Source organism: Geospiza fortis, unplaced genomic scaffold (genome assembly GCF_000277835.1).
Source record: "Geospiza fortis unplaced genomic scaffold, GeoFor_1.0 scaffold99, whole genome shotgun sequence".
In the NCBI taxonomy this organism is placed as follows: Eukaryota; Metazoa; Chordata; class Aves; order Passeriformes; family Thraupidae; genus Geospiza; species Geospiza fortis.
This window is the reverse complement of record NW_005054521.1, coordinates 194304-210473: the sequence shown is the minus strand read 5'-3', so window position 1 is coordinate 210473 and position 16170 is coordinate 194304. Positions and strand designations below refer to the sequence as shown.

The 16170-nt window shown below is 48.3% G+C and overlaps 2 protein-coding genes across 2 annotated transcripts; one reads left to right on the top strand and one right to left on the bottom strand.

Moving 5' to 3' along the window:
- GALM (galactose mutarotase) lies at positions 1 to 10832 on the top strand. Its single transcript, XM_005429076.2, has 8 exons — positions 1 to 229; positions 700 to 854; positions 3586 to 3792; positions 5155 to 5236; positions 6184 to 6325; positions 6419 to 6593; positions 7077 to 7188; positions 10390 to 10832. Exons 1-7 carry the CDS (start codon positions 34 to 36, stop codon positions 7152 to 7154), a joined length of 1035 nt encoding a protein of 344 aa, XP_005429133.1. The 5' UTR covers positions 1 to 33; the 3' UTR covers positions 7155 to 7188; positions 10390 to 10832.
- SRSF7 (serine and arginine rich splicing factor 7) lies at positions 10114 to 16141 on the bottom strand (the record flags this gene model as incomplete). Its single annotated transcript, XM_005429093.2, has 8 exons — positions 10114 to 10427; positions 11332 to 11367; positions 11953 to 11997; positions 14068 to 14121; positions 14487 to 14588; positions 14679 to 14753; positions 15640 to 15816; positions 15957 to 16141. Coding segments are annotated over 8 exons (729 nt in total), but the record flags the coding sequence as incomplete, so codon positions are not given.
- Positions 16142 to 16170: the final 29 nt, after the last annotated feature.

The following is a 16170-nucleotide window of genomic DNA, read 5'->3' as shown; positions in this document are numbered from 1 at the left end:
CCGGAGGTGCCGGTGGCCGGCTTTTAGGGAGCGATGACGACGGTGCGGAGAGAGGCGTTCGGGCGGATGCCTCCGGAGGAGGGAGGCGGAGAGGTGGAGAAGTTCATCTTACAGTCGGACAGCGTGAGAGTGGAGATCCTGTCTTTTGGGTGCATCATCACCACTCTGGAGACAAAAGACAGGGATGGGCAGTTTTCAGATATTGTCCTAGGATTTGACACTTTAGAAGGTGGGTCTTAATACGTTTCTTTGAAAAAAAAATTTAAAACCCACAATCAGGCAGTTTAACCAGCACTTACTGGTTTATTGCCACACTGCCTGACCTGCTTGAAAGGCGCCCCCCCCTCCAATCATGGGCTGAGGAGATACAGTTTCTGCTGCCTCTCCTGGGCTCTGTGGCGGATGTGGAACAGGGACACTGGTGGCAGTGTACCACTCTGTTGGGGCAGCTCTGCGTCATTCCTTAACTGGCAGTGACAGAGGCCTTTTCTTTAAATCTGCAAAGAATACAAGATCCCATCAGGCAGCGTTAATCAAAGATGCTCACAACTAATGAGCTGTGTGTCCTGTGAAACGCTGGAACTGCAGTCACCTATTTAGCGCTGGAGAGAAGCAGAGAGAGACACTGAGTCCATAAGCAGGATGGGCAGGTCCTGGAGACTGCCCATCCTGTTCCAATGGTTCTGTTTCTCTGGCCAGGTTACACGGGGAAGCACCCGTTCTTCGGTACTGTCGTGGGCCGTGTTGCCAACAGGATTGCAAACGGGAAGTTCAGTGTGGACGGGAAGGAGTATCAGCTGTTCATCAACAACGGGCCCAACAGCCTGCACGGAGGAGCCAAGGGATTTGACAAGGTGAAAATCCCAGTGTCCTGTCAGCATACAACCTGTGGGGTTGTGGCAAGAGCGTGTGATGTCTGCACCCCTGAACCGTGTAGCATTTTCTGGTGGTTACTGAGTTAATCAGCTCAGAAAGTGCTGTGAGTGCAGAAACAAGGGGAAGTGAGACAGATCCTGCAAGCTGCTGGGTTGGCTTGTCTTTGCCCGAGTTTGCAGGGCTCACTTATGTCATCCTTGGATGCCGAGCAGAGGGTTGCTGTGCTTCCTCTGTGTGACTGCAGCCCTGAGCCTCATGAGCCCCTGAGTTCTGACAGGGTTGTTCTGGTCAAGGTGCTGCTCCTGCACAGCCTAGGCTGGGACATGGCAGTGAGGACCTACCCTCAGGAGCAATGGAGGCTCCCCAGGCACCAGCTGCACCACCTGGCGTGCATCATGGAGTTGTGCAAGTGCCCAAAGAAAGCTTCCTGGGGAACAGTGGTCTGTCCATGCAGACTCATTTCCACCTGCAGTTTCTCAGCTGTTACCTGCCCATAGCTCCTCCCAGAGTCAGAAGGACATGAGTTTGCAGAAACTTATCATCGTTGTTTGCCTGTGACAGCACTCCCAGGTAAGGTGCGAGCAGGGTGGTGCTGCAGGTTCAGTCATTGCATTGCCCCCTCTGGTGCCGCTTTCATCCTGCAACAGGTCCCCCAGGCTCTCCCTCTGACTCACAGCAGAGGGGGATTAGATCAGGCCTGCAAAATGCCCCAGGATCCAGGATCACTGTCTCTCCTTCCCAGCCCTCTCCTATGACCTCCTGAGATGAAACAACCTTTCCCTGGCCCCAGGGCACTCAGCTGTCCTCCCAAGAGCTGCTGCTCAAGTCAGGTATTTGTGTACAGATGGTAAGAGCAGTGGAGGATCTCTTCTCTTGAAAGCCTTGCTGATAACCCTGCTCCATTGCAGAGCAGGCTCAGAAGTTTCTGCTTTCCTGAAGCCTTGGGTTTTGTTGGATCAAATGCATTTGTAACCACCAAGTAGCTGATCCACCATTTCCCCCAAAGAGCACATGAATGTGCTGGTGCAACTGCTTTCATGGGGTTAATGGGATTTTTTTGGTGAAAGGAATCCAGGTTGATGGGAAAAAAGCCAGGGTGCCTGAAAAAAAATCACAGTGTGAACTGGCATCAGGTTGGGATGAAATGCTCCTCAGCAGCCTTAGAAAAAAGGGAGTACTGGGGATAGCTTGGCTGTTGTACCCCCAAAGAGGACAGTTTGGTTGGTTTAAAGTTTCTTTATACACCCTGCCACGTGTGATCTGCAGCTGAAAGCATGCATTTCCTCACACCCAGGGCTTCCAGGCTGTCTTCTGTAGGCAGGGGATGTGGTCTCTTCTTCTGCTTCTTCACCTTGCTTGCTTGCTGAAGTCTCACCAGCTTGCTGGGGACAAGGTAGTGACATCTCCCAGCTGGAGCTTTGTGTCCTCTGGCCCACAGGGCATGCTTGGACACCTGCCCAAGACCCCCTCCAGCCAGGAAACGGTCACTGTTCAGAGAGAGTGAGCCCTAACTGGTCAATCCTAACAAAGACCACATACTGGCATTTGGCTGTGATTATTTTGGTCATCTTCTGAGCTTTTCCTGATTTTGCAGACATCAGTGCTGCGGTCAGCGTGTGGTCTAATGAGAGCATCTTGCCGCTGCACTTACAGGGCTGCAGTGTGTGACCACACTGCTGGGGGATTTTTGAAAATAACTCTCTTATCTTAGAGAAAAAATAGTGATACCTGTACATTTCCTGGACTTTAATCGCTTTTTTTCAAAGGATTTAAATAGAAACTCGTACTGAAAACCCGCAGCATCCTTACTGTAGCCATGGGAGCTGCAGTCAAACTGCACGCTGTGTAGGAGGGCCTACTCTGCAGCCAGGTGTATTTGTCACCCTCAGGTTCTGTGTTTGGTGAAAATGCTGGCTTTTGACCATGTGCCATGTTGGTGATCTCTGTGTAGGACACGAGAGGGATCAACTCAACAGCATTGAGCTGGCCCCTGTTCCTAAATCTGTCCCCTTTGATTAGACAGTAACTATTCCTCAGGGAAATGTGAAGCTTCTGAAGCTCTCTTAAATGAGCCTCTTGTTGCACATCCATCCTCCCAGCATGAGGCCCATGGCCAGGGCCAAACAGGCTGTCTGGGCAACTGTGTACAGTGTGCTGGCTTGCTTCCCTTGCCAGCATGTTTGGCTCCAAGCTGAGCACTGGTGCTGGCCGCTGGCAGGGACAAGAACCGGAGAGGTCCCAGCTCTCTGGATGTGCCTGACAGCATATCTGGTACCGTTTAACCCAACCCCAGCCCCTGGGCAGGCGCCCCCAGTGTGTTCTTACCCTGTCCTAGTGCCAGTGCCTGGGCGTCAGCTTGTTGAAGTGGTGTTGCACATGAGAAAATCCATAGAAAGGGGGATAAGTCCAGCTGCAGGGCAAAAATCAAATATGTGGACTCTCAGGCATGGCATAACACAGGCTGGAACAGACCCCCTCAGACTGCCAAATTGCCTCCTTTGTTTGGCTGCTCAGTGGAAAGCTTGTTCCCTGCTGGTGGTCCTGGCTGACCAGGTGCTTGTGTTTTCTTTGGAAAGGTGATTGAAAAAGCCTTTGTTTCGGTGCAACATCCCTTGTGTGCCTTTTGTCTGTGTTTCTAGCCCAGCCTGGGGCAGGAGGGAAGGGTGCTGTTCTCCCATTCCTGTCCCACCAAGGCCATGCTCCGTGCAGGTTCTCTGGAGCGCCGAGGTGCTCCCGAATGGCGTCCGCTTCTTCCGGCTCAGCCCCGACGGCGAGGAAGGCTACCCTGGTGACCTGAAAGTCTGGGTCACCTACACCCTTAGTGGCAGGGAGCTGGCCATCAACTACCAGGCCCAGACCAGCAAGACAACTCCCATCAGCCTGACAAACCACTCCTACTTCAACCTGGCAGGGCAGGTAAGTGTGGGGAGATGGGCCCCGTGGAGACACACTGTGCCGGGGAAGAAAGCCTGGGGACCTGTGGGATGGTCACTGGCACCAACGTGCTGGTCTGGGGACACATCATGATTTTGGGGACACAACAATGAAGGTTCTCTCTGTGCATCATAGGCTGCATGCAGGAACAGGACTGAATCACGTAGATCTCAGCTGAGGACACATTGGTCTCAGGGCTTCTTGAACAGAGGTATCCAGCTGAGCATGTTGGTTCTCCTTTTGTGTGTAACTGGGGAATTTTGCTCTCTCCTCGTCCCTTGGGAAGACTAATGAGGAGGTGCAGAGCTGGCATGCCCTAGTGGTGGCCTGACATTTCTTAGTTGTATTCTGTTGGCATTTCTGAGAGGTTGATGCAGGTTGAAATCAGGGCCTGGAGTGGCAGCACCAAAATACCCAGGTCAAAATGGGCAGAAGAAACATCAAGAGAGGGGGTGTGAGATAGCCAGGATTGCAGACTAGCAAGGTTGCAGCAGGGTGCAGAGGGCTCACACACACCTGTACAGGGTCATGTCAACCATACAAGTGAATTGCAGCTGTGTTTTAATCTCTCAGTTTGTAACTGGGCTTGGAGGAAAAGGATCTGAGAAATAAAGTGTTGCTGGGCAGAGCCATAGGATAATACAGCACAGTCACACTTGGGTGTGAGACAAAGGCCCTTAAAAGTGTTTGTGAGAGACAACTCAGCCCCTCTGAGCAGGAGCCATGCTCAGGCTGCTGCCCTGAGAATGGCTGTGCAGTTGTTGGTGCTGGCGCTCCCAGGGGTGCAGTAAATACCAACACTTGCACTGTGCAACTCAGGCATGTTCCACAGGAACAGGAGACCTTTGGGCACGAAATTGCTGCTCAGATTAGATAGTGACCTGAAGGCTCAGCTTTGAGCCTGCTCCCCTTCCAGCCCAGCAGGTTCCCTGCCAGCATTCCTGAGGCTGTGGAAGAGGAGGAGGAGCACACCCCTGCAACAGTGCAGATGAGACAGGAGGATGGGTTGCATTTCCCCTTGCTTGCTTCCTTCCCCTTCTCCCTGCTGCTGTGTGCTCATTACCCAGCATGTTTTGGCTTGTCAATCTGCAGGGTGGTAGCCCTCAGTGAGGTACAAGTACAGACTGATGACCTCATCCCTGTGAGATTTACAGCTCCTAGGGCCCGTGAAGGTTTTTGCCCGGGCTAGTACCTTTGTCCTGTGCCCAAGGTCAAGATGGAGTGAGGGCCAGGAGGTGCTCCAGGCACTACCAGCTCAGCTGGGACACCACGGTGGACTGTCACTTCACAACTGTGCTTAGGGCTGCTTGAACAGGAATCCCAGCATTTCCCATCCTCCTGCAGGGCTCCCGGGATGTCTATGACCACGAGATCTCCATTGAAGCAGATTCCTACCTGCCTGTGGATGACATCCAGATCCCTACTGGTAGGTGGTGCAGCACTTGTGGCACCAGGTGGCAGTGATCTTTCTGAGCAATGTTGGTGGGTGTGGGGAGCAGCACTGCCTGGCAAGGGGGGCACACCAGCAGCCAGAGGACCCCAGGCACAGTGGGGCCCTCACCTTTGGGTGCAGTCCCACTGCACATGAGCAGGGTGGGCCGAGCCAGGTGCTGGTAACCAGGTCCAACACCCGCCCCAGGGAGCAGGCAGGAGCAGCTGGAAATGGGGCCAGAGGCACATGGGATGTGAGGCTATTTTGTGGGTCCATCCAGGAGACAAGCTCCTTGTGGCACCTGGAGGAGTGGATTCTTTGGTCCAGGTGGCTTCTGCTCAGCTTGGTGTGCCATGCTTGTGGACAAATAGAGGAAGAGCTTAAGGCTATACCCAATCCAGTGCCCCACTTCTCCCTGCTGCTTTCACCGTGGAGGTGTTTCGCATCTTAGTTGCGGCCAGCTTGCTACCCCTGCCTTTTGCAGTTCCTTCTTGTGTGGGTAGTCTTAGTCTTGGGGTGAAAATAAGATTTATGCAATTATTAAAGACAGACCCCTTGTGTGCAATACCTGCTGTATTTTATGTAAGTGCCTGAATTGGAACAGTTTCATTTTTTTTTCAAGGCGTTTATTCTGCCCTCCATGCAAAACCCCTCACCTTTGGGTTGGGGTGACTATTTTGCAGTGTGCTTAGTGTGTCCTGGGGTTGTTTGTGCTGCTTTATCAGAGGACACTGTATGCCCACAGCAGTGTTAACAAGGACAAGGGAGGAAATGCTGGGTTTGTACATATACAAACTCTCATGTGTTTTCTTGCTCCTTGGCTGTGCTTTGTCCCTGCTAAGTACAGCAGTGTCCCCAGGAGCTGCCAGCTATGCTGGGGGACAAGGTAGGCTTTGCTGGCATGTGGCTGAGTGGCTGAGCCTGCTGTTCCCCTTGCTTAGGGGAGGTGGCCGCCGTGCCGGGCACTGGATTTGATCTCCGGCAGCCTGTGGAGCTGGGCAAGCACTTGCAGAAGTTTCACCTGGATGGCTTTGACCACAACTTCTGCCTGCACCAGGGGCAGGATCGACGCCTTGTGGCCAGGTAGGCTGGGACCTTGGCAGGAGTCCCCATCCCTGGAGCCAGGGAGTGCCCATTCAGCCAGTCTCGTGTCATCCTCCACTGGCATCTCCGCAGGGTTTTCCACCCGCCTACTGGCAGGACCATGGAGGTTCACACCACCCAGCCTGGCATCCAGTTTTACACTGGGAACTTCCTGGATGGCTCCCTGAAGGGCAAAGGTGGTGCCACGTACCCCAAGCACTCGGCTTTCTGCCTGGAAACCCAGAACTGGCCCGATGCTGTTAACAAGGTGAGCTGCCCATTCCCCTCGCACGGGTTACCTGGGTCCTGTGGCAGGGGACATACCCCCACCACCCTCCGTTTCTCTGGGGCCCTAAATGTAGGAACAGAGTCTGCTTGTCAAGGGGCCACTGCAAACACCAGAAGTGAGGCAGGCACAGGTCACAGAGGCTTTAGACAGGGGTCAGTCAGTGCAGCAGAGACTGGTCCTGTGCAGCCCAGCTTCCTAAAGGTGTGGGGTCATGAGCAGATGGCCCCACTGGGGCCTTGCCACATCCTTCATATCTGAGTCATTCCTCACGGCCTGGATTCAACCAGCGGTGGGACTCACCCACTCAGCCTGCTGGCAGTGGTGGGTGGTTACACACTGCTGCTGGAGATGGCTGGGGGGAGATGTGGGAATATGCCTTGGGAAGAACAGAGGGATGCAGCCATGCTTGCTGGTCCCATGGAATGTGTTCACAGTCACTGATGTGCTGCTGCTTCTCCCCAGCCTCATTTCCCCAATGCCTTGCTCCATCCGGGTGAGGAATACAACCACACCACATGGCTCGTGTTCAACACTGCTTGAGGAGAAGGGCTGCTGACTCCCAGCAGTAAGAGGGGTAAGTGCCTCCAGCAGCTGAGCCATAAATCCTGCCAGATGCCAAACAGAGCTTTCCAACTATCCTGGGTGATACATCTGATCTGGGAGCATTTATCCTCCTCTGTGGTTTTCACATGTGGTTTCTGCTGGCTTTAGCTCCTGTCACCACCTCTGCTGCTGTCTGGTCTGTGCTAAAGTCTCACACTCTGTCCAGCCTCTCACTCTGGGCATTGGGTTTTGTTTTGCAATAAAAATGCACTGAAAACACCTTTAGGGGCATGACATCACAGCTCCAACTACAGCAGGGGAATATCTAGTAATATTCAAGTGGAGCATGTGGGAAGGCTGATGCAGTTGTGGTTGTTTGTTACAACATCTGCTCCTTCCATCAAAGTGCTCTTTCCAAGTGGTGCGCAGTGCTCATGCAGGATAGCTTTAAGGAGGACAGTGTGCTGGGATTATCCCAGCTGGCTGCCCTGGATGCTCTGGTTAAACTCCTATGCTCTGTCTTGGTTGCTGAAGTGGCCACACCCATTTAGTCCTGAATATACAAATGCAGGAGAAATCTAACACTGTGTTTCCACATGAAATCTCCAAAATCTTTTATCAGGGAACTATGTGATGAAAACCTCCATGTTTCTGAGGGTTCAGAAAAATTGGCACAAGCCAGGGGATGACAGGAGTGTCTTATTAGGGAGCTGATAGCCTACTTCCCAGGGAAACAGGCAGACAGTCCTTGGATTAGGCACTGTGTCCCACCTTCTCCTACCATGCTGCTGTGCCCAGGGCCTGCAGCACTTCACCATGCTTCCTCAGCTGCAGAGATGCAGTATGGCCCTTGCCTCCAAGGGAAGTGCCTGGCCATTGGGCTTGCAAATGTGGCAGCCCTGTCACAGTCAGTTCTGCCACCCTGATACCGAAGAGGAAAGATGGTGGCCTGCTACTCTCCTGCCCTGCACAGGTCACATTGTCTGTGAGGGCTGGTATCCCTTGCAGAAGAAAGCCCACCAACAGGGAACACCAGGTTGGAAACCAGGGGAACCCCATTTTCCCTGAGTGGGGTTTGCCCACCACACTGGAGACCTCAGATATACTTCCCTTGCCCCCCACCCCCAGCCAGCCTGTGTGGAATCTGCACATCCTGCCCAGAGGCACAGGGTCACAGCAGCACCAGTCCAATGCTCCCGTGTCAGGGCATCTTTTCCAACTGCTCACAAACACTGCATGGAATTTGTGGTGAAATCCTTCCAAACTCAGGCCAGACCTCAATTTTGGACAGCACAGCTGCACAAAAGCACAGATACCATCTTTGTCACAGCTCCCCTTCTGCACCTTACAAAGTGCTGGCTGTCCTTTAGAGTGGCTGCCCGCACCAGCACAGCCCCACTCCTTGCTCAGGTTCTCATGTGTAGGTTTAGAGGAACCCCAGCCCCGCCAGAGAGATCCCAGGCTCTTCTGCTCAGTCTTTCAGTGTCTCTAGGTACTGAAAAACAGGTACCAGTAGAGCTGTCGTGTCAGTCTGCAGGTTTATTGTGGAGCAGGTTTGCCTTGAGAGTACAGAAGAGAAAAGGTGATGAAATTCCAGAGCAGTGGCGTACGTGTGCCTCTCACCAGGTACACAATGCACAACCAGTAAAATATTCCAAACACGTATCACAGGCTTCAGGCATTTGGGCTAAATCACTGCAGGGTAACATTTGTGTCAGCTCTGCCATTGGTGAGTATGGCCAGAATCCACCTGGAACACCAATGGCCATGGTGAGCCCCAGAGAGGATCCAGGCACAGTGAGGACCAGGAATAAAGGCCAGAGGATGCTGCAGCAGAACAGCACCTTCAGGATCTGGACTGTTGACTCATCCCCCAGAAAAGCTCCATGCAGTCATTAGCAGGAAATCTGTTTCTTGAAAACCACGTGTTACCCCACGTGTAACAAAATCATCTTGTAACTTGATTTAAGCTGTTCTGCTGTGGTTTACACAGTAGAACCAAACTGCTGATAGAGCTCACTGGAAGCCCAAACGGGCCTGGCTTTCCATTTCAGTGCTTACTTGCTGCTGAAACTGGCCTTTATTTCTGCTAGATAGCCAATCCCAACAAAAAGAAAAGATGCTTTTCACCCCTCTGCCTACCAGGTTTTTGTTCACAGTCCAACATTGTTGCCAGTCCCTTGCTATGATCGGTGTTGAAGTGCTTTATCATGCAATTCCTTCATACAGAATGAGGACAATTTGACACACCTATACACAAATAATGACTCCTGCAGTTTGTGTATTTGCTGTAAGAAACTGGGATCATTCAACAAAACCACCTCCAGGATAAGGGCTGCTTGACAACCCATACCAGTTTCTGTGAAGCAGGTTAGAACTCCTGAGGGCAGCTGATAATCTTTAATTTTAAGGATCTTCCCTCAAAAAAGGAAAACATGCCTCGATGTATTTTAAAAGGTTTTCTTTACATCAATAGCCCAAAGAACTAAAATATGCAACAAGTGAAAGTAGCAATTGTCAAGTTATTAGTAATCTCTATTACCGCTAAAGGTTTCTGCAGATGTTATTTGTTTAAAAGATGTGTTTTGGAGGAAGGTTTATCCTTAGATTTTTGAGGCATCTGGTATCAACAGTCCAACACCAGAGAATGAGCTTTGCAGAATAAGCAGATCAGGCAGAAAAATGAATGCCCACTACGTATCAAGAAATGCAAAGGGCATATGCAACTTTTTATCCATCTGCAGATAGAGATGGTATTTAAATTCCATTTCAAGGAGAACAGGAAGTGATCCTTTCACCAAAGACCATTCAACAGTAGGTGTGAAAAGTGACTACCTTGAGAAGACACCAGCTGGGACTAGTGGTTCCCATTTTAGACATTTTTCATCCATGTTACATGGCACACAGCTAAAATTACCCAAACGTTAACAGAAGCAGCAGGGTTACTACAGAGAAGTTTTAGTTAAAAATACACATTTTATTTCAATGTGCCAATAAAAAAGTCCCACATTTTCATATCACAGGAAGTTAATTCATACAATAAAAAGAGACCTGTGCTAGTCTATTGGTGTGACTAACTCAGAAGACCCAGATCATGCCAAATTTTAGTTGATATACTCTTCTATCTACATTCTTACATTTACAAAGACACCACAAAATCCCTTATAATAAAGTAAGCAAAATAACTTTCTTCCTAAAAGATTAACTTCATAACTTTAATCCATTCTTTCAGGACTTGCACTTCGTTGAGGGCTTCCTGATGGTGAACGGCTGAAAGGAAAACAATCCACAATTAACATTTCAGTAGTTGCTTAGGAATCACAAATACAGGAAAAAGCAACAGGAGTATACCCAGACTCTTGCTCTCTTTAAGCTCTTGTTAAATAAAATAACCAATCACTACTGACAAAAGTTGACGGGCTGATGATCAGGAGATAACACTTTTTTCTTTACTGTTATTTTTAAAATGAGATCACTGTAAGGCCATCCTAAGGGTATTACTTATAGTGACTTCCAAAGGAGGAAGATACTTCTTCACTGTTCTGATACAGCAGCTTGTCAAAACCTATCATGGTGTTCACTCAGCATTTATGAGCGCTTTTTCATGCCCTTGTAATTGTTTGACACTGAAGTTGTAAAAATGAACTATTAAAGAATTATAATTAGGAAAAAAAATCTGCTGATTCTGTCACTCCACATATTCTACACATTACTCTGTGCATATACACAGAGAGAGAAAACTATTTACTAACTTACAGCGAAAGAAAAATATAATCTAACAGCAGTGAACATAACAGGCCTGATCTTCCATTCCTGACTGCTGTGCCAGGTTACTCCACTCTACCTTCCCCAATGTCAATGCAGCTTTAAATGAGACTGAAAGCTGATTTCCTACATTTATCCTATCCTTTAAGCTCATCAGTCTCTGATGTGAACCAAAAGGAACAGGGGAGCAGACAACAAGATGCTGCTACATAACCCTGAGCATTTATCACCACATATAGATATTACCATACAGAAAGCCATAACCACAACATTATTGCTGTGAAAGAGATCTCAGCAAAATACCTTTCCAGTACTTTCCTACAAGCATCAAACTCCTCAGCAGAGATGAGTGCAGACACTAAAATGCCAGCTCTATGGAGTCTATGCTATTGGTAGGAGACCAACGTACCTTCTCTTTGGAGACGGTGACCGGGACTTGGACCGGCTGCCAAAACAGAACAGCACCAATGCAGCTTCAATGTCAAAACAACTTTTATGTTCAAAAAACCCCCACCCTACCAGAAAGCAAATTATAGGAATCTAGCCAGGTCTTTCCAATGGTAGTTTCCAGATCAACTTTTACTCTGACAGGGATTCTCCATTTATTTAGAATGGAGATGCATTTTAAGCATCTCCATTTAACTTTCTTCAGCAGACAAACAGAAAAACAAGGGGTGGTACTAAGGTGAGGCTTTGAGAAAAGCAACATCACCAGACTGCTGTTTTATGAAAAGCATTAACAGAGCTCAAGGTCTTTATCTGATGGATAGAAAAATGTAACAGAACTGAGCACAAAGGCACAAAAAATTAGTACTGTGTCGGAAACTACCAAGAGTTAATGAAAACACAGAGACAGGTAAGGAACACACTCCAAAGAGCTGCAGAGGAAATGCTGTTATTTCTGTCATTACACAAAGAGATTAGCTGGGGACCCATGTTAGGGGGATATTTTTCTAAAGGACCAGGCTCTGTTAATCATGCAAACCTAAATTTGAGATGCTACTGCAGGCTGTTATGTGTGTGTGCTCACCTCTTAGCTGGCGAGGCAGACTTTGATCTGCCATGAGACCTAGACCTGCAAGAAAAAACACAGCTCAGCAGGGAAACAGAACATGCAGGTTCCCATGTTTGGGACAGCAGGATTCACACTCAGTGGGTGATCACTGTCATGCTGAGTACACAGAATCCTGCAAGTTTCCAGGGTTTTGCCTGCTAAGTTTCCAAAGAAGTCTTTTTACATGGATGCTGCATGTTGCTCTGTACTTTGGTCCCTAGCTGATGACCAGTGTTTGCTGATGCAGGTGGGAGGAACACAGGAACAACCCAAATCCTGACCAGTATTTTCAGAGAGCTAATAAAAAGCCATGCTCTAAACTTGCAGGTTTTATTAGACTTGAGCAACATCTGCCACTGAAGTTGCAGACAGCTCATTCCTAGAAGCATCTTCTCTGTGAAGAAGATCTAATATATCCACTATCATCTAATATATCCACTTATGTCAAGTATTTTTTTAAATGTTTGAACTTAATCCTTATGAATAAAAGGTGGAAAATGTCCACCTTTGAGGCTGCTGCACCACAGGACACTAATACTGCCTGAAAGCCTCACAGAAATTTTGAGGTCCCCCAAGAAATGTTCTGCATTCCACATCCAAGGCTTTCCACAACAATTTCCAGATGTGCATTGTGACACTGTCAAACCAACAAATGCCATGTACTCATTTAGTTGGGTCTCCCTCATGAACCCAGAGTCTGTCTCTGGGTGCAATTCATTCCTTGGGCTCTTCTGTAAAGAAATAATCTTACAATTACACGAGCACAATTCTTCTGCCACTTCTGGCTAGCTGCACATCTGTAACTTCCTATGCCTCAGTCACTTAATCCCTACTTACAATGCAAAGTGTCACACAACAGTCCAGAAGTGTCACTACAAGTATCCTTAACCCTGCAGAAATCCAGCATGGTACCAGAAAGAGGAAACTATGGTGGTAAAGTCAAGATGTTTTTCTCTTAGAGAGTCTGCTGACTGTGGCTGTTTCTGGCTCATCACTGACAGTGAACAGTGGTAAGCCATGATTAAGTCATGTTGGAACAACAGTACTAAGATTCAACATGGTTTAGCCACAGGTGTACCCAGCCAAAGAAAAGCACTGCTCTACTGCCTTGGCCAACCACCTTCTCTCTTTACCAGCTTCTGGACTATTTGTGTGAGTTTCTGCTCTTAACTAAGCCATAATGATCTGGTCTTCATCTCTCCTTTCCCTTAAAACTCCCATCATTGCTTGCTGTCCATTCTCAGAAAATGCCACCTTCACCTGTGGGCTTTTCCACCTGCTCCCTTTAGCTGATGCTATCCTCTATTTTCCTGTGTTTCTTTATGGTTGACTATTCCTTGTTTCCAAGAGCAGCCATTAAAACCAGGACAGCAGGCACAGGGATAGGCTGGGCCATAAGCAATTTCATATCCAGAGCAGAATTTCCATTTACTCTTGCTCTTGTCTAGGACACGCAGTCAGCCCTGCTGCCAGGACAAGGCTCCATGAAGCACAGGCTGCTCTTACTTACTATCAAGTGAAGCTTAAGGGAACAAATAACATCCTGTGTTCCTTTAGAATCTGACTGTTGCTCCTGTGACAAGTTTATTGGTACAAAATAATTCTGACAGGTGTTTATCTCAAATCAAAATCAGCTCCTGCAGATTGACACTGATATTTAACAGAGCTAGAACTGCAGCTGTAACACTCAGGACACCAGCAAGCCCTTCAAGATTTGCCTGGTTGCAGACAATAAAACATTAACACACTACTAGAGGAGCATCCTGCTTTCTCAGAAAAATAATGGGAAGAATCCCAATCCTATGTGTGCTACACAAAGAAAAAGAAACTTTTGAGATCAATTCTACATTTGTTAGCTGTTAATGCAACCTGATCATACCAGTATTTCTGATGACTGTGGTAACCTAGATGTTAGTGGTGTGCAAAAGAATAAAAAGAGGAAGAACAATCTTCTGCACTGCTTTTTAAAACTATAGGCCTCTAGGTTAGTAGAGGGAAAACACATCTTTTCCTAGAAAAAAACCTTAACAGTTGCTTGAGAACCTAATGAGATTTCTAAGCAACTTTTACCAACTACCTATAGTCACATACCTGCTTCGGGGCCATGTAACAGATCTGGATCTAGACCTGGATCTGGATCTAGACCTGAAATTAAAAATTGAGATAAATTAAAAACAAATAAACTCAAGAAGAAGTGATGACAATTACAGCACAATATAAATTAATGTCCACATGTGAACGTAAGACCTACATGATCATAGACCTACATGACCATTAGACATTTTAGACAAAGAAATTCAACAATGGGAGATGCCACTGTCTCAAGGCAAGGTCTCAAAACTCATTAGCACTCCTGCAAATTTAACTAAGGTTATCAGAAACTTTTAAAAGCATGCTGACTTTTAGAGGTCAGCATCTTTTGAAACCTGCTATCCAGTACCTTTTGGAATCTAATTAAAACAAGAAAATATCAAAAAAAAAATCACACAGTAAAAATTAGGACTAATTACCTTGATCTCTTCAAGGAACCCGACCGGGACCGACGGGGAGACACGGACCTGGACCTACGAGGAGACACGGACCTGGACCTACGATAGGAAGCTGACCTGGACCTGCAAAGAAAGCAATTCCAAGAGTTGCTCAAGTGTAGCTTTTTCTAGGCAAAAGAAGGCAACAGGAATAAAGGACAAACTCAGACACACCTCCTACCACGGCTGCGGCTGCGTGACCGGGAATACCTTCTCCCTCGGGACCTCGAGCGGGATCTAGACCGGGACCTGGGTTTAGGTTAGAAAAAACAGGTATCAGCAGACTGCTGCAGCAACCCGCACGTGTGAGGCCCTGCTGAAGTCAAAACTTTTTTCAGACAACTAAAGAACTAGCATCTGTCAGTTGGAAAAATGTCTGGGCCTACTTGTCTTGAGCATTTTTACTACCTAGAAAAATGTTAAAAGCTGAATTACATTGCAGAATTACATTAGAATAGAAAACACTGTAATGCGTATTTAAAATAAACCTTGCAAGTTTGCAGGTCGACCCTCTTTGGCCCAAGGTCTAGCAGATCTAGACGATCTAGAAGTATCTATAGGCGAGCGCTGCATCTAGGTAGGTGTTCTCTTCAATCTAACGACGATCAAACTGACAGCCCAATGAGCCAGGGTGAGGCTTGATTGACGCAAGAAGATTTTTCTAGGTGGGAATGTGGTCAATCTGGTGTTCCTCTTTCTAAACCGGAGGGGGGCCCCAATTGAAAGCCAAATTTACTGTTACGGCGGTCACCGTCTCAAATTTTCTGCCCTTAAAGAATAAGGTGAAGCTACGTGTAGATGGCTCGAGGGGATCTGGCCTCTTATGCTGATCACCTCAAGGTCTAGGAGGATCTTAAGTGTCGGATTTGCAAGGCGCCTCAGCATGAAATCTTAAGGCTCGTGACATTCTGAATCAAGGCGACTGACTCAAACGAAGAAACCTGAAAGGTTTTGACCAGGTTGATTATTAAAATAGTAACATTTTATATGTATTAGCAAAAAAAAAATTGTGATATACACCTGTTGACTTACGACAGTTAGAGTTAAAACTGGTGTAACATCGTGTTCTTTGCTAACAAGAACTACACAAAAGCGAGCTGGCGAAGCAACGCGGCCGCCCCGACCCCGCACCTACCTGCTCCTCCTTCGCCGGCTATAGCGGTGACAGTCATAGGCATAGTGGCCTTTCTCACCACACTCGTAGCATCTGTCGTTGGGGTCGAAGGGGCGCCGGGCTGGGGGCCGGTCGTAGCGGGAGCGGCGCGGCATCCCTGTGGATACTTCCACTCTGACCCTGGAGCCGCATATTATCCTGCAGGACACAGCAGATATTAACGAAAGTAATATTTTCTTCTGATGCGCTCAAACAACGAACATGAGAAATCCCTGACTGGTGTTACGTAGGGAGATCGAGGGCTGCGGCTCTCAAAGGAGTCCCAAACATGCACGTACTTCCCATCGAGGCCCAGCACAGCATCTTCAGCATCCCGGGGGTCTTCGAACTCCACGAAGGCGAACCCCGGCGGGTTCCTGGCGATCCACACGGTTCTCAGCGGTCCATAGTAGCTAAAGGCTCTCTCCAGCTCGCCTTTGCCGGCGCCCGTGCCCAGGTTGCCCACGTACACCTTGGTCTCTGAGGGGACAAGCGGCCGCCATGTCAGTGCCG